The sequence below is a fragment of the Dendropsophus ebraccatus genome, chromosome 3, assembly GCF_027789765.1.
Source record: "Dendropsophus ebraccatus isolate aDenEbr1 chromosome 3, aDenEbr1.pat, whole genome shotgun sequence".
Lineage (NCBI taxonomy): Eukaryota > Metazoa > Chordata > Amphibia > Anura > Hylidae > Dendropsophus > Dendropsophus ebraccatus.
The window spans coordinates 195511349-195530711 of record NC_091456.1 but is presented as its reverse complement, the minus strand read 5'-3'; the positions used below and the strand labels follow the sequence as shown (position 1 = coordinate 195530711).

The 19363-nt window shown below is 44.9% G+C and overlaps 2 protein-coding genes across 2 annotated transcripts in view; one reads left to right on the top strand and one right to left on the bottom strand.

Annotated features, from left to right (window-relative positions):
* LOC138786760 (zinc finger protein 84-like) overlaps positions 1-19363 on the top strand; it is a 790489-nt gene that overhangs the window by 364919 nt on the left and 406207 nt on the right. The window lies entirely within an intron of this gene.
* Positions 9073-19363, bottom strand: part of LOC138786801 (oocyte zinc finger protein XlCOF22-like) — a 348549-nt gene continuing 338258 nt past the window's right edge. Inside the window, exon 4 of the mRNA XM_069963863.1 lies at positions 9073-10091. Within this exon, the coding sequence (XP_069819964.1) occupies positions 9237-10091 (855 nt within the window). The 3' untranslated portion in view covers positions 9073-9236. The remainder of the gene's footprint in view (positions 10092-19363) is intronic.

Below are 19363 nucleotides of genomic sequence, written 5' to 3'. Positions count from 1 at the left end.
TTAGTTACTATTGGTTGTTCCTGCCTATTTTCTGTTTGAATGGTGGTTCTACGTGATCTTCTGTATCGTTTGTGTGTGGCCGTGGTGATCTGGTTGTTGATATGTGATGCTGGATGGTGTAAGGGTTCTCTGGTGTGTATGAGATGTTGATGGGTAAGGACGTGTGGATTGTGGTTGATGATGGTTGTAAGGTCTGGACTGTTTGGATTGCGGATGGTAGGGCTTTGGACTGTGTAGGATCCTTTTGTTGTAATGATAAGTTGAGGGGGGTGTATGCTGTCATGGTCGGGGTTTGGTCTAAAAAATGATTGGATTCTGGTGTGAGTGGTGTGAACCGATTATGTGTACAAATTTGGAAAGGTTGAGGCATAGATGTGTTGGAATTGTGTTGCGGTTTGAGTCTGTTCTGATTCTGTTGCCAATCGAGTTTTTTGGCTTTCTTCTGCATTATTTCTATTTTGGACTGGTCTAATTTTTTTTACAGGCACAAAGCCAGGAATGGACTATACACAGCGAACAGGTAATAAAGGAAAGACTTACATTTCTCCTCTTTTCAAATCCATTCCTGGCTTTGGCTTAACCCCTTCAGGACCAGGCTAATGTTCGTTTTTACGTTTTTCCTCCTTGTGCTTAAAAGGCCATAGCACTTGCATTTTTACACCTACAGACCCACATGAGCCCTTATTTTTCTCTCCTCATCTTCACGACAGCACCACAGGAGTTAACTTGTACCCTAGGGACAGGAAAAACACACGAGAGGTTAAAAGCCCCTCCCCTTACCACTCTCACCAGTGTTTTTCCTGTCCCAGTAGGGCAGGCACGAGAGGTGGGGATCCATTCTGAAGATGAGGAGAGCCCCTCTAAAGAAGAAGATAACAACTACCTGCCAGCGGATCGATCGAGGTCCGCCTCCTTCCTTCCTCAGGGCGACTGGCTGGATGCTAGATCCAAGGTAGGGGGAAGGCCCGGCGTCCCGTGCCTTCCCATCCTGTGACAGAGCGCACTCGGGTCCCTCTCTGGAGGCTCCCGTCAGTAGTGCGTCGCACACCCAGCCGGGGAGGGAGAGTGGTGGGGACCGACGCCGCGATGGAGCTCAGGCGGTGCATCGGGGCTGCTCTCCCTCGTGTGCGGCCTACTTCCGGTGGAGGGGACACTCTGACGTCACACCGGAAGTATCGTCACTTCCGCTCCGCTCGCGGCGGATTCAAAAAGCAGTGTTCGCTGGTCTGAGCGGTCTTGCTGATCTGAGGTCTAAGCAGTCTTTCTGGTCTGGGGTCTATGCAGTCTTGCTGATCTGAGGTTTAAGCGGCCCTGCTCCCACCACATCAGACAAGCCCTCTCAGCCGCCGGCGGCGGTAAGTGTGCCTACTTCGGCAGCCACACATGGGGAGGGGGGGACAAAGCTACAGGTGGCTACTGCATGCAGTTATTGGGCATCCTTCATCCACTGTAGGTCTCTCCCTATACCCTTACACGTTGTGTACTAATAGCTAAACAGACCCTCATAAATATTATTATTATGCTCTGTTTAGGAAAAAGAGAAAGAAAAGAGTAAAGACAAACCAAGATCTGCTCCTGTAAGGAGACGTATAAATTGCAATGCAAGACTCTCTTCCTCGTGGCGGAAGAACACATGTTCTGCCTGTGTAAATGATATTATAAAAAAGGACAGAAATTCATTTCTTTCTGATATCAGGAAAATGATGAGGGATGAAATCAATGCATCACGTGCAGCTGAGACTTCACCTGCTCCTAATGCCTCTTCTCCAGTGGAGCCGGTAATGGTGCGTTTACACGCAACGATAATTGGCCCGATCGTACGATTAACGATGTCGGAGTAACGATTTTTTTTTTCATAACGATCAGCGTTTAGACGGTACGATATATCGTACGGAAAAATTGTTTTGCGATCGCGCGCCCGCAGCCCCCTGCGCCGGCTCGATCGTCACCCCCGACGCCGCCCTGATCGCCGCCGCCGCTCCGGTCACCCGATTATCGTTCGAATTCGCACGATAATCGTTCGTGTAAACGCAGCATTATTCTGCCTCAATCAACTTCTGCTTCAGTAGAACCTTCTGAACAACATTCAGCAGTTTCTTTAACAACTATACAGGCAGTTAACCCTTCAGTTGCCCTTCCAACCTTCCTATCTCCAGCTGCTCCATTAACTCTGCCATCAGTTACAGGATCAGGGTTTGGAGAGGGAAGTGTATCTGTACAGTCTGACAGGTCAAAAAGACGCAGACAGGCATCATCAGAGTCTAAATATGAGTCTGACCAGATTTCAGACTCAGTAGAGATCATTTCAGATGGAGAACCTTCTCATTCTGAAACAAGGAAGTATTATTTTTCCTCTGAACGCACAGACAATCTAATATGTGCTGTCCGTCAAACTTTAGCAGTAGAAGAAGTACAGGAGGAGTTATCCGCCAAAGATACATTTTTTGCGGGACTCAAAGCTAAAGAAAAGCTGACCTTCCCTGTACATGAGACTTTGCAGTCCCTCATCACTGATGAGTGGCAAGACCCAGAAAAAAGACTGTCAGTCCCAGGGGAGATGAAAAGGCGTCTTCCCTTTAAGAAGGAAGATTTAGAAAATTGGGGGGAAATACCCAAAATAGACGCTCAGGTGGCAAAAGCTGCTAAAAAAAATCTCTACTTCAATTTAAAGATTCCTCACTACTAAGGGACCCAATGGATCGGAAGGCTGAAAGTCTTCTTAGGAAATCATGGGAAACAGTCTCTTATTCCCTAAAAAATAATATTGCGGCAACCTGTGTCGCTCGAGGAATGTATGTATGGATTGACCAGTTGGAGGAACACCTAAGAAATAGAGAGACGTCGAGGGAACAGATAATTGACTCTCTCCCTGTTCTTAGGGACGCTGCGGCTTTCTTGTCGGACTTCACAGCAGACTCAGTACGAGTAGCCGCAAAAGATGGGGCCCTAATTAATGCAACTAGAAGGGCATTGTGGATGAAAAATTGGTCTGGAGATAGTATCTCCCGATCTAAATTATGTGGCATTCCCTTTGGAGGGAAATATGAGTTCGGGTCAGTACTTGAAAAGATTGTAGAAAAATCAGTAGACATAAACAAAGCGCTTCCAGAAGTAAAAGAAAGAACAGCAAAAACTCAGGAAAGTTATAGGGGGAAAGGTAAAGGGGAACGCTGGAGCTACCCTAAAGGGGGGAATAAAAAGAATATTTTTTACACCCCCAAATCCTCCCAGGACAAACAATGACACTGGTCCGGTGGGGGGGGGGGGGGGGGGGGGGAGAGATTGACCAGGTACCGAGAAGCCTGGTCAAGAAGAACAAAAAATCCCTGGATATTGGACATTGTCAGCCAGGGTTACAGGATAGAATTTTCAACTTCTCCCCCAGGAAGTTTCAAATTTCGGAACTTGGGGCAGAGCATTATTCAAGCCTATTTTTCGTTCCAAAACCAAATGGAACTTACAGGTTAATAATAAACCTAAAACCAGTCAACAAATTTGTGAAGTACAAAAGCTTCAAAATGGAGTCAGTCAAGTCCACCACTCCTCTAATACAGAAAGGCGCAGTGATGGCTTCTATAGACCTAACCGATGCCTACTACCACATACCAATCCATCCAGAGTCTCAAAAGGTTCCTGAGATTCGCAGTACGGATAGACGGTAAAGTACAACATTACCAATTTAGAATCATTTGGAATCTCTTCTGCTCCTCGCATTTTTACTGCTGTTATGGGGGAAGTAACTTCTTTTCTCCATATACAGGGTATAAGTAATGTTGCATATCTTGATGATCTGCTCCACATTTCAGAGTCCTCACAGAAACTTCTACAGGATCTGGCAACTACGTCCGATTTTCTCAAATCACTGGGCTGGCTGATCAACCTGCAAAAATCAGATCTCACTCCGGGTACACAGAAGGTATTCTTAGGGATTCTTCTAGACTCCAATAGACAAGTGTCCTTTCTTCCTACAGAGAAAAAACAAACCTTACCCCAAAAGATTAGAATCTTCAAGGCGAAATCTGCCGTATTAGAGAAGCGATGTCCGTCCTGGGATCCATGACCGCCTGTATTCCTGCAATCCCATGGAGTCAAGCTCACTCCAGAGTACAAACGTAAGTCTGGTCTAAACAAAAAATTTTCTCTGTCTCCCCAGGTTCGACGCTCCCTAGACTGGTGGTTGATACTGTCCAATCTAGAGAAAGGTGTCCATTGGAATCCAGCACCCAGAAAGATACTGTCTACAGACGCAAGTCTGACCAGTTGGGGGGCTCGAATAGACTCTCAGCTCTTCCAGGGGAAATGGACAAATGAAATTGCAAGAATGTCCTCCAATTTCAAAGAGCTCATGGCGGTGTGGATATCATTACAACAGGCCGTGAGTATACTAAAGCAATCTCACGTTCATGTCCTCTCAGACAATTTAACAGCAGTGGCGCACTTAAGACATCAGGGAAGTGCAAAACTAAATTCATTGAGACATATATCAGACAAGATATTCGCCTGGGCGAAGGAAAATGTCCTTTCCATCTCAGCAACACATCTCAGGGGGACAGAAAATGTTCATGCAGATTACTTGAGCCGACACACCATTCACCCAGGCGAATGGTGTCTAAAGGAAGAGATCTTCGACATGTTGGTCCACAGATGGGGACAACCTCAGATCGACCTTTTTGCCACGAGACAGAACAGGAAGGTACGAACATTCTTTTCTCTAGATCCAAGGGATGGTCCGGAGACAATAGATGCTCTCTCCCAAGCTTGGGACTTCTCTCTGGCCTACGGCTTTCCTCTCATACCCTTAATTCCGAAAACCCTACAGAAAATCCAAGCAGAAGGAACGACAACTATTCTTCTAGTTCCTTACTGGCCCAGGAGAGCATGGTTCGGGCTTCTTCAGACTCTGGCCCTGGAACCCCCAGTTCATCTTCCCAGAATACCGGACCTACTACACCAGGGTCCATTTCACCATCCAGATCTACTCTCATTAAAGATATCAGCATGGATCCTGAGAGGACGATGCTGTGGTTATTACTACCTTACAAAGAAGCAGAAAACCAGTCACCTCGAAAATATATCTTAAAGTCTGGAAGGTCTTTTCCTTATGGTGCTCGGAAGTATTAAATACCTTTCCTGATGATCAAAATTTTTCCATAAAACTAAACTTTTTACAAGCTGCGTTAGAAAAAGGTCTGAAACCAGCCACATTAAAGGTCCAGGTAGCAGCATTATCGTCCATATATGATTATAATATTGCAGAACATCGGTGCTTAAGAAATTTTTAAGAAGCGCTACTAGACAAAATCCCACTATTAGGGACTTACACCCTCCATGGGGCTTAAACATCGGCCTTGAAGGACTATCCAGACCCCCTTTCGAACCTATGGAGGAAGCTAATATAAGATTTATCTCCTTTAAAACCGCTTTTCTGGTGGCAATCGTTTCAGCCAGAAGGGTGGGAGAGATTCAAGCTCTTACAACACAAGAACCGTACTGTTCTATTCAGGAAGATCGCATTGTGCTTAAAACAGATTTAACAGATTTACTCTCTAGATGTAAGAAGATCGATATATATTATATTATATATTAATATTATATATTATCTACAATCCTGTAGTGCTTGGAGGAAAGATCAGTCCCTGTTCATACAATTTTAGGGTCCTAATAAAGGGAAGAAAGTTTCAAAGAGTGTTTTATCCCGTTGGATAAAGGCGGCGATAGAAGAGACGTACAACATCCAAAAGATACCTTGTCCTCTTCAAATAAAGGCTCACTCCACCAGAGCTGTATCCACCACATGGGCAGAGAAAGCCTGTGCATCAATAGACCAGATCTGTCTATCATGCCGCCACATGATCGTCTCCACATACATTTACCAGACATTATAGACTGCAGCTTCAGCTTAATAAAGATCTAGCCTTCGGTAGGAAGGTTCTTCAAGCTGTGGTCCCGCCCTAAGGTAATGGTTGGTATTCTCCTGTGGCGCCGTCGTGAAGATGAGGAGAGAAAAAAGGGTTAGTCTTACTGGTAAGACGTTTTCTCCGAAGTCTTCACGACGGCACCAACATCCCTCCCTATAATGTGTAGATATTTAAACTCATGTGGTGCCAGATAAAGTTACAATTACACTGGTGAGAGTGGGAAGGGGAGGGGCTTTTAACCTCTCGTGTGTGTTTTTCCTGTCCCTAGGGTACGAGTTAACTCCTGTGGTGCCGTCGTGAAGACTTCGGAGAAAACGTCTTACCAGTAAGACTAACCCTTTTTTTGCTAATTAACTTTGCAATAACAGGCTGAATTTTTGCATAAAATATGCTGCAAAACCAGAATTTGTCCCATGGAAAAACTGACTTGTTATATATGTTCCTCAAGTCGTTACGATTAAAACGATATGTAACATGTATAACTTTTATTGTATCTGATGTCCTGTAAAAAATTCAAACTACTGTTAACAAATATATGTCACTTCATATCCCTCCTTTCCCAGGCTTATAGCGCTTTTATCCTTTGGTCTATGGGGCTGTGTCAGGTGTCATTTTTTGCGCCATGATGTGTTCTTTCTATCGCTACCTTGATTGCGCTTATACGACTTTTTGATCACTTTTTATTACAATTTTTCCGGATTTGATGCGACTAAAAATGTACAATTTTTTTGCGCTTATGCCCTTTACCGTACAAGATCAGGAATGAGATAAATGAATAATTCGGGCGATTACGCACGCGGTGATATCAAACATGTTTATTTATTTTTATTTATAACATGGGAAAAGGGGGGTGATTCAAACTTTTATTAGGGGAGGGGGCTTTTTATTAATAATGACACTTTTTTTTTTTTTTTTTAACACTTATACTAGAAGCCCCCCGGGGTTAGGGTTATTCCCCCCCTGGGGTTAGTGTTATTCCCCCCCCCTGGGGTTAGGGTTATTTTCTATGGGGGACTTCTAGTATAAGCACTCTGATCTCTCATACAGATCTATGCTGCATAGATATGCAGCATAGATCGATGAGATAGGCACTCGATTGCTTCCGGCTGCGGCCATTACGGCGCAGACCCAGGCCGTCACCAGTCAAGGAGATCGATCATCCGTGACAACGTCATGGGGGAGTGATCTCCCCACTAGACACCAGGGAAAAGGTCATCTGAAGTCTTCAGATGCAGGTGTCAACTTTGACAGCTAATTAAGACTTAATTAGCGGGCACGGCGATCGGACCGTGCCCACTAATAGCCGCGGCCCCGGGCTAAATGCGGCACCTGGGACCGCAGCGGTTCAGAGAGGGCTCGCCGCGGGGCCCCGCTTTGAACGCCCCCACCCACGCAACGACGTACAGTTACGTCCTCGTGCGGGAGGGGGTTAAAGAAATCTGTCAGATAATCTGTTCTTTCTCAACCTCTTCTGTCCAGGGTAGACGAAGTCATTTCACCCATCGTGTGCTGCCAGAGGACGTCCAGAAAATAACTATATAGATAGATAGATGGATATATAACTGGCTGCACATATCTATTATATATATATAACTGGCTGCACATATCTATGATATATATAATTTCTACAATAGAGCGCACTCCCAGTTCCAGTGTTGAGACTGAAATGTTGCACTTGTTTTTGATGTACCAATAAATACTACAACTTTTTTTACCACACGGATGTGCCGCAAAATTCTTGGACACATATATATATATATATATATATATATATATATATATACACACACACACACACACATATATATATATATATTATATACACACACACACACACACATATATATATATATATATTATATACACACACACAGAGGTGCCTTGGATTAGGTGCATAATTCGTTCCGTTACGGCGCTTGTAATCCAAATACACTCTTAAACCAAAGCAAATTTTCCCATAAGAAATCATAGAAATGCAGACAATTGGTTTCACACCCCAAAAAGAACGATTTATTATTTTAAATAACATGTAAAACAAACATTCAGAAACAGCAGAATCTGTGATATTATAAGTTACTGTACAGTAATGGAGAGGATGGAAAACACAAGGGTGGACAGAGACTGCAGGGAGCAGGAAGGAATGAGCAGGACAGATGTGGGCACATACATGCAGCACTCTCTGTCCGGGGAGAGAGGGGTTACAGCTATGGAGAGATTACCTCAACAGTCCTGTCCCCTGATGTAAGCCCCAGCCTGAAGTGGATCTGCTATGATTTGGAAGGTGAGGGAGACTTCCTGGGTCAGAGTACAGGGCTGTAGACCCCGCTATGCAGACCGTGCCCCTCCCCCACTCCCCCTCCCACCCTGTACAGGGAGCTCTTACACCAAAGCAATGCTCTTACACCAAGTCACAATTTTGAAAAACTGTGATCTCTTAAACCAAAACGGTCTTAAACCAAATTACCACTGTATGTATATATGTGTATATATATATATATATATAATATATATAAAACTGGCTGCACATCTCCCCATGTAATAAATGTGCGGCCGGTGGCTGATACCAGGGAACAGCTGCACAAACCATCCAGTGACAGATCGACTGATCGCACCTTGTGAAGAGTCTGTAAACGCGTACAGAGATCAGCGCTCATATACATACAGGATCAGCGCTCATTTACATACAGGATCAGGGCTCATATACATACAAGATCAGCGCTCATATACATACAGGATCAGGGCTCATATACATACAGGATCAGCGCTCATATACATACAGGATCAGCGCTCATATACATACAGGATCAGGGCTCATATACATACAGGATCAGCGCTCATATACATACAGGATCAGCGCTCATATACATACAGGATCAGCGCTCATATACATACAGGATCAGGGCTCATATACATACAGGATCAGCGCTCATATACATACAGGATCAGCGCTCATATACATACAGGATCAGGGCTCATATACATACAGGATATGGGCTCATATACATACAGGATCAGCGCTCATATACATACAGGATCAGCGCTCATATACATACAGGATCAGCGCTCATATACATACAGGATCAGGGCTCATATACATACAGATCAGGGCTCATTTACATACAGGATCAGGGCTCATATACATACAGGATCAGGGCTGCTAATTAGGTCTTTAGGCTAAGAGAGCACCTGAGATAGTGAGCAGGCTGTACAATCCTTTATTATATTATGGTAATGTTGTATATACTTATATGTCACATATTCTAAGCACATCAATGCCATTTGCATTTTAGACAAGGGATATTTGTTAGAAATTACAAACTACATATTGGCTTCTCTCCTGTGAGTTTTTTGATGTTTAACAAAATTTGATTTCTGAGTAAAACATTTCCCACATTCTGAGCATGAAAATGGCTTCTCCCCTGTGTGAATTCTCAGGTGTTCAACAATATAGGATTTCTTAGAAAAACATTTCCCGCATTCTGAGCATGAAAATGGCTTCTCCCCTGTGTGAATTCTTAGATGTTTAACAAGACTTGATTTTTGAGTAAAACATTTCCTACATTTGGGGCATGGAAATGGTTTCTCCCCTGTGTGAGTTCTCAGATGTTCAACAAGGGTTGATTTATGAGTAAAACATTTACCACATTCTGAACATGAAAATAGCTTCTCCCCTGTGTGAATTCTTAGATGTTTAACAAGACTTGATTTGTGAATAAAGCATTTCATACAGTTAGGGCATTGAAATAGTTTCTTTCCTCTATGAGTTTTTTGATGTATGAGAAGAGATGATTTTTGGGTAAAACATTTCCGACATTCTGGACATGAATATGGCTTCTCTCCTGTGTGAATTCTCAGATGTTCAACAAGGTTTGATTTAAAAGTAAAACATTTACCACATTCTGAACATGAAAATAGCTTCTCCCCTGTGTGAATTCTTAGATGTTTAACAAGATTTGATTTCTGAGTAAAAAATTTCCCACATTTAGAGCATGGAAATAGTTTCTCTCCTCTATGACTTTTTTGATGTGTAACAAGAGTTGATTTTTGGGTAAAACATTTTCCACATTCTGAACATGAAAATGGCTTCTCCCCTGTGTGAATTCTCAGATGTTGAACAAGAGTCCCTTTTTTAATAAAACATTTTCCACAGTGTGAACAAGAAAATGGCTTCTTCTTATTTGGCTGTACAGAACGAAGTGAATCAGTAGCTGGGACTGGTATAGAAGGATCAGATGAGAGATCTTCGCTGTGAGGGGCTGGAGGTAGATCTGGGGTAATAGAATGTTCTTCATATGTATCTTGTGTGATCTGACCATCTGCTGTAATATCTGGAGATATCTGATGTCCCTCTGATCTCCGGGGACACTCAGCTGCCAAGAAGAATCACATCTTAGTGTTATTATACTTGATAACCTTGTATTCTGTATAGTAAGTCTGATGCACAACATCCTGAAGAGCAACTATAGGCTGAGAATGAGAGCAGGATATGACATCATGGAACCTTCCCAGCAACCTGACCTCCCTCCCATCTGATGTCATCCGGCCCTCCCTCATCCACAGCTATATATCACCAGCACTGATGTCATCCGGCCCTCCCTCATCCACAGCTATATATCACCAGCACTGATGTCATCCGGCCCTCCCTCATCCACAGCTATATATCACCAGCACTGATGTCATCCGGCCCTCCCTCATCCACAGCTATATATCACCAGCACTGATGTCATCCGGCCCTCCCTCATCCACAGCTATATATCACCAGCACGGATGTCATCCGGCCCTCCCTCATCCACAGCTATATATCACCAGCACTGATGTCATCCGGCCCTCCCTCATCCACAGCTATATATCACCAGCACTGACAATCCTGACAGTTTTGTTGTTTTAATTTTTACAGCAGTCACCATGTGGGAAAAATAATAAGATAATTTTATCATTTAGGTCGGTATGGAGGTGACTACACCAGATATGTGTGGTGATCGGATGACAGACGTCCTGTATACTGCGGGATCTCCTGCTTCTATATTGTCATCCACACTGCGCCTCTAAGAAATGTTTATCTCTTGTGCAAAGAAGGAAAACTAATACAGATCACATAGATCCCGCATCCTGACAGCACCATTTCTTTTATATTATATTTTATGCTGTATATGTCATGTATCCTGTTATCTCCAATAATGGGGTCACTGAATGGAGGAATATACAGCAGAGAAGCCTGACAGGACACACAGCTTATAATATTCCACACAGAATAGTTACAGCCAGTGACTGAGGGGAATGTGTGAGTGTTCTCTGCATTTACTGGTCACTAGTCACCTGGGCGGTTACCTGTAGTGATGTCCTCCTTATACTGCTCATCACTGCCGTCATCTGTCTCTGGAGCATTAATATTGTTCCCATCTTCCCCCTGATTCATAAGATGGGAGAGAAATATTGTAAAAGTCATCAGACAGGAGGAGAAGTCAGGTGGGATGTACAGATCATAGGGAACATCTCCATCTACCTGATCCTGATCCTGTGGGAGAAGAGGACGGGGACATCTCTCTGGTGCTGTTCTCTTACTGGATCTGACTGGAGGGAACACATACAGAGACTGAATTCATTCTTTCCATCCAGATAATACAGAGAGGAGGTGTGTATATAGTCCTGTCTATTACCTGCTGATGGGAGGGGCTGCTGATCCTCCAGCATCACATCCTTGTACTGATCCTTGTGTCCTTCTACATACTCCCACTCCTCCATGGAGAAATAGACCGCCACGTCCTGACACCTTATAGGAACCTGACACACACAATGATCACACAGTCATCCCCCCCACCCCTCCAGTGGTGTTACTGTATAATGTCCCAGCATTCCCAGCAGCCACAGTCTCACCTCTCCACTCAGCAGCTCCACCATCTTGTTGGTGACTTCTAGGATCTTCTCTTCCTCCATTTCCTCATGTATCAGGGGCCCCGGGATTGGGCTCAGGGTTCTTCCCCATCCTTCACACCCAGGGGCCCCACAGCGCCCACTAGAGGACTTCTTCACTACTGTGTAATCCTGTGTATGGAGAGACACATTACTATCACTCCATCCATTCCCAGAATCCCTCACCTCTCCAGTCCTATCCATCTGTTATTCCATAGATAAGAATGATGTCATAATGACATCACTCCCAGAATCCCTCACCTCTCCAGTCCTATCCATCTGTTATTCCATAGATAAGAATGATGTCATGATGACATCACTCCCAGAATCCCTCACCTCCCCAGTCCTATCCATCTGTTATTCCATAGATAAGAATGATGTCATGATGACATCACTCCCAGAATCCCTCACCTCTCCAGTCCTATCCATCTGTTATTCCATAGATAAGAATGATGTCATGATGACATCACTCCCAGAATCCCTCACCTCCCCAGTCCTATCCATCTGTTATTCCATAGATAAGAATGATGTCATGATGACATCACTCCCAGAATCCCTCACCTCTCCAGTCCTATCCATCTGTTATTCCATAGATAAGAATGATGTCATGATGACATCACTCCCAGAATCCCTCACCTCCCCAGTAAGCAGGAAGAGTATGTGTAGGGTGACGGTTATTATCCTCTCGGCCATCTTGTCTCTGTCTCTCTCCATTATTGATCCTGTATTTCTGTTACCTGGATGGAAAGAAGATAAAGAAATGCAAAAACCACATAAGATCCCATATAAAACATACAACTATAGACGGTTACAAGGAGACACATTGGAGGAGATATCAGTGTAGATGATATGTAGCTATTATATAGGACCTTACAACTATATAGGGTGACATAACATACCACACTATTATGTGGGGGCACAGGGGACCTAACTACCACTTTAGCAGATAAACTCTTCTCGGCAGTGACAGCTAGATTACCAAACATTGTCTGCGGTGTTGTCCCGTCTTGGTCAGTGAATGGCTGAGTGGGATGTTACTGCAGAGATGGGTCCGTTTTTGGTGGTAGTGGTGGCTAAGGTCAGCAAGGAACCCAGAGAAAAGACAGGAGAGGTAAGCATTACATCTTTCTTATATTCTATATACTGATTCCAGGGCGCCTATTAAATAGAGCCATAAGTGTCTGATTGAACCTGATTCAGCAGATAAACGCTCCATGTAAAAGGGTCTTTAGATAAACCATAGTGTATAAATGTCCATCCACAGGTATCAAAGGGTACATTCACACGTTACGTACGTTTTTTCGTAATTACAGTTAATTTATATTGGACTGTTCACACTGTCTGTAGTTTTACGGATCCAAAATCTGCAGAAATTAATGACAATCTCTAGTACAGACCAGATTCCCCTATAGAAGTCAATGGAAGCGTTTGTAATTTTGGTGAATTCGTAGGTTTTGTGGAAAAAAATGTCGGAATGTCTGCAAATCCGTAAAAGATATGGATAAGAAACAACCTAACACCTATGCTGATTGTTTTGATACTCTTCCCCCGATGTCGCTCAGTGCTTCCCAGTCTGAATTGTTGGACTTTCCCATCACAGTGGGAGATAGCCGAAGCCATTAAAGCCATGCCTTTGTGTAAAACGCCTGGCCGGGATTGTCGCTGATTGGTATAAGGCTGGTGCCAATTCCCTTTGTCCCCATCTACTGACTCGTTACAAGGAGTCACTGGAGGTTGGTTGGTTTCTCTCCTGAACTTTGATGCCAAAATACTGGCCAAGGTGTTAGCAACGCGGTTGAATGCAGCTATTCATTCTGCAATACATTCTGTATTTCTGACTAAACCGGGTTCAAGGTGGGAAAGGCTGCTGATGTAAACCTGTCCAGGCTGCATATGAACATTATTGCCAGCGGGGCAGATGCCAGTCCCGGGTATGTACTTATTTTAGATATAAAGAAAGCGTTTGACTCAGTAGAGTGGCACTATTTGTGGGTCATACTCCTTTGTGCAGCCCCTTTGGCGTACGAACGAACTTATATATTTTCGAGCCTTTTTTCACCCAGCAGAGGTGCCCGCTGTCACCTCTGCTTTTCACAATTGCCATTGAACCACTAGCTGCGACCATCCATGCCTCGTCCTCTGTTCAGGGAATCACCCATGGTTCCATTGTTGAAAAGGTCTCAATGTAAGCCGAGGATACCCTGGTTAATCTGGCGGATACTGGTCCATCCCTGGAGTCGCTGATGGAGCTCATTGATTCTTTTGCCAATTTTTCTGGGTTGCGTGTTCATTAGTCTAAGTCTGTCTTGCCGCCATTTTCTATCACTTCTTCTCTTCCCCACGCATTGCCTGGTTAGCTTGCGATATCTTGGGGTAGAAGTCACCGCCTCTGTACATAGTTATTTATATGTCCCGGCATTCACACCATCCGTGCCATGATCCTTACCGCGAAAAAATAAGACAGATTATAGTGCGGATGGCGGCACGGGCGTCTCCCTCCGCTCCTGTCACCGCTCCTAACTCTCATCTCTCCCGCTGCTGTCCCCCGCTCCCGGCTCCCACATCCTCCGTTGCTTTTCCCTGCTCCCGGCTCTCACCTCCCTCGGCGTTGTCCCCCACCTCTTTTCCCATCTCCCGGCTCTCACCTCCCCCGCTCCTGGCTCCCATCTCCCCCACCGCTGTTCCCCACTACCGGCTTTCACCTCGCCCGCCGCTGTCCCCTGCTCCCAGCTCCCACGTCCCCTGCTGCTTTTCCCTGCTCCCGGCTCTCTCCTCCCCCGCCGCTGTCCCCCGCTTCCGGCTCTCATCTCCCACGCCATTGCCCCCTTTGCTCCTGGCTCCCATCTCCCCCCCTGCTGTCCCCTGCTCCCGGCTCTCACCTCCCCCGCCACTGTCCCCTGCTCCGGGCTCCCATCTCCCCCGATGCTGTCACTTGCTCCCAGCTCCCCCGCACAGATGCAACGAGCAGACGTTCAGTGTTTTTCACAAAGCGGACAAAATCATGCTCCGTGAAAAACACTGGACATGTGAATGAGGCCTTATATGGCACTCAACCTCAAGCCTCTGCTTGTTTCCACTGAGCAGCACCTACGAAGTTGTCGCAACTCCCCTTATGTCTGTTGGGCAGGATTAACATTTTTATGATGATTTTCCTCCTTACATTCTTGTTTCTTTTCCATGCGTCCCCTGTATTTCCCCCCAAGAGTTTCTTTATTAAACTAGATGGCCTTCTGAGATCCTTCTATTGGAATGGGAAGTCTCCTAGAATAAGCCTGGCTTCTCTACAAGAGCTTAAGCATTGGGGAGGTTTGGGTGCCCCACATATGTATCATTATTTCCTGGCCTCACAGATTGCGATCTCTGCAATCCGGCAGCAGCGCTGGTTGGTGCCTTGGTGGGCTCTTATAAAGGCTTGGTCAACGCCCTATATAGACTTCGCTTGAGTTGCTGCCACCGTGCAGACTATCCTTCAGGCCTTGTCTGTGGTGCACACTCTTCACCTTCCCCCAGGACGCCTCTTTGGCTTAATCCCTATTTGCCTAATCTCCTTGATTTACCAGGGACAGTTCTATGGGGAAAATATGGTGTTCAGTATTTCACCCATCTTTTTACATATGATCACGAGTTCCACTCCTTTGATCTAATGTGTGAGTTGAGTAGTGTCCAACGTTCAGCTTGTAGTGTACAACTGCGACAGGCTGTAAAGCTCAATTTGGTGGCCTTAGGTTTCCCCTGGAATTCTCATTAGCTGAAAAACTCTTGGGCACCACAGACTTAGCTAAACCTTTAACACAGTTATATATGCATATAGGACGAATAATTTGCGGCGGATTGTGGACAAAGGTTGTAGACAAATACTGAACGTGTTACTGTAGCCTTATGGTGTGCAAAGAACACATAGGGCCACCATTACATGTTGCCTACCAGGGTGGGCTGCTCGCACCTGACAGGAAGGGCTCATCAAATCACAGAGCTTGTGCCAAATCCTGACCCCATCAGCAATATGCCACACAGATCTGGATCCATCTGACCAGCCATGTTTCTCCACAGCGATCTGAATCCAACTGACCGGCCATGATTCCCCACAGAGATCTGGATCTATCTGACCGGCCATGATTCCCCACAGAGATATGGATCCATCTGACCGGCCATGTTTCTCCACAGCGATCTGGATCTATCTGACCGGCCGTGTTTCTCCACAGAGATCTGGAGCCATCTGACCGGCCATGTTTCTTCACAGAGATCTGGATCCATCTGACCGGCCATGTTTCTCCACAGCACTCTGGATCCATCTGACCAGCCATGTTTCTCCACAGCGATCTGGATCCATCTGACCGGCCATGTTTCTCTACAGAGATCTGAATCCAACTGACCGGCCATGATTCCCCACAGAGATCTGGATCTATCTGACCGGCCATGATTCCCCACAGAGATCTGGATCCATCTGACCGGCCATGTTTCTCCACAGCGATCTGGATCTATCTGACCGGCCGTGTTTCTCCACAGAGATCTGGATCCATCTGACTGGCCATGTTTCTCTACAGAGATCTGGATCCATCTGACCGGCCATGTTTCTCCACAGAGATCTGGATCCATCTGACTGGCCATGTTTCTCTACAGAGATCTGGATCCATCTGACCGGCCATGTTTCTCCACAGAGATCTGTATCCATCTGACCGGCCATATTTCCTCACAGAGATCTGGATCCATCTGACCGGCCATGTTTCTCCACAGAGATCTGTATCCATCTGACCGGCCATGTTTCCTCACAGAGATCTGGATCCATCTGACCAGCCATGCTTCTCCACAGAGATCTGGATCCATCTGACCGGCCATGTTTCTCCACAGGGATCTGGATCCATCTGACCGCCCATGTTTCTCTATAGAGATCTGGATCCATCTGACCGGCTGTGTTTCTCCACAGAGATCTGGATCCAACTGACCATCCACGTTTCTCCACAGAGATCTGGATCCATCTGACCGGCTGTGTTTCTCCACAGAGATCTGAATTCAACTGACCGGCCATGATTCCCCACAGAGATCTGGATCCATCTGACCGGCCGTGTTTCTCCACAGAGATCTGGATCCATCTGACCGGCCGTGTTTCTCCACAGAGATCTGGATCCATCTGACCGGACATGTTTCTCTATAGAGATCTGGATCCATCTGAGCGGCCATGTTTCTCCACAGAGATCTGGATCCATCTGACTGGCCGTGTTTCTCCACACAGATCTGTATCCATCTGACCGGCCATGTTTCTCTATAGAGATCTGGATCCATCTGACCGGCCGTGTTTCTCTATAGAGATCGGGATCCATCTGACCGGCCGTGTTTCTCTATAGAGATCTGGACCTCTGAGTGATTACTGATGTCCATCTTCTGGCACACTTTGATCATGTGATATTTTCTCACTGTCTGATTCGCTGATCCTGTTTTTCTGTCTCCCCGCATGTTCCCCTCAGTTGCTATGGTGAAGCGGGAGCCGATTCTATCATTAATTATACAATAAAACTCACAAACCTCCCCAGCATCTACAGAGGAATAACCGGGATCTGACTCCTCTGCTGCAACAGGAAGGAAATATACAGGAGAAAGAACAGGAGGAGATTTATCACTGTCTCATAGTAAGAGTCTCCTGCTTTCCCATAGCAACCAATCAGCTCCCATAGCAACCAATCAGCTCCCATAGCAACCAAGCACAGCTCCCATAACAACCAATCACAGCTTCCATAACAACCAATCACAGCTCAGCTTTCATTTTACCAGAGCAATTTGAGAGAAAACACTGAGCTGTGTGACCCAACCTAGGAGATTCCAGGCAGGTGGTTACCAAGGGCAACAGGTTATCAAAAACAGCAGCACATGGAGGATCAGTGACTCTATTCTCTCTGATGATACATTTTAAAGAATGGATCAGTATAAACCAAGATGTCTTCCTGACACAAAACCTTTAAAACTAAACAACATTGTTGATAATCCTACATGTACATACCTATATATATATATACTGTGCCTCCACCTGCAGAGCTGTACAGGAGCCGTGTGCTTCCCCTGTGCTTCCAGGACCTGCCATGATGTCACAGTCATGTGATCAGTCACATGGAGGAGGAGGAGTCACATGATCAGGGGCTGCTGCTCAGTGTATGCAGTATGCAGTGTGTGCTGGATGAGCTGAAGTGATGTGTATGCAGCAGAGCTGTGTGTGTGTGTGTGTGTGTGGAGCAGAGCTGTGTGTGTGTGTGATGTGTGTGGAGCAGAGCTGTGTGTGTGTGATGTGTGTGGAGCAGAGCTGTGTATGTGTGTTATATATGCCTGCAGCAGAGCCCTGTGTGTAATGTACATGTAGCTGAGCTGTATATGTGTAATGTACATGTAGCTGAGCTGTATATGTGTAATGTACATGTAGCTGAGCTGTATGTGTGTAATGTACATGTAGCTGAGCTGTATGTGTGTAATGTACATGTAGCTGAGCTGTATATATGTAATGTACATGTAGCTGAGCTGTATGTGTAATGTACATGTAGCTGAGCTGTATATGTGTGTAATGTACATGTAGCTGAGCTGTATATGTGTGTAATGTACATGTAGCTGAGCTGTATGTGTGTAATGTACATGTAGCTGAGCTGTATATGTGTGTAATGTACATGTAGCTGAGCTGTATGTGTGTAATGTACATGTAGCTGAGCTGTATATATGTGTAATGTACATGTAGCTGAGCTGTATATGTGTGTAATGTACATGTAGCTGAGCTGTATATATGTGTAATGTACATGTAGCTGAGCTGTATGTGTGTAATGTACATGTAGCTGAGCTGTATATGTGTAATGTACATGTAGCTGAGCTGTATATATGTGTAATGTACATGTAGCTGAGCTGTATGTGTGTAATGTACATGTAGCTGAGCTGTATATGTGTAATGTACATGTAGCTGAGCTGTATGTGTGTAATGTACATGTAGCTGAGCTGTATATGTGTGTAATGTACATGTAGCTGAGATGTATATGTGTAATGTACATGTAGCTGAGCTGTATATGTGTGTAATGTACATGTAGCTGAGCTGTATATGTGTAATGTACATGTAGCTGAGCTGTATGTGTGTAATGTACATGTAGCTGAGCTGTATATGTGTGTAATGTACATGTAGCTGAGCTGTATATGTGTAATGTACATGTAGCTGAGCTGTATGTGTGTAATGTACATGTAGCTGAGCTGTATGTGTGTAATGTACATGTAGCTGAGCTGTATATGTGTAATGTACATGTAGCTGAGCTGTATGTGTATAATGTACATGTAGCTGAGCTGTATATGTGTGTAATGTACATGTAGCTGAGCTGTATATGTGTAATGTACATGTAGCTGAGCTGTATGTGTGTAATGTACATGTAGCTGAGCTGTATATGTGTGTAATGTACATGTAGCTGAGCTGTATATGTGTGTAATGTACATGTAGCTGAGCTGTATATGTGTGTAATGTACATGTAGCTGAGCTGTATATGTGTGTAATGTACATGTAGCTGAGCTGTATATGTGTGTAA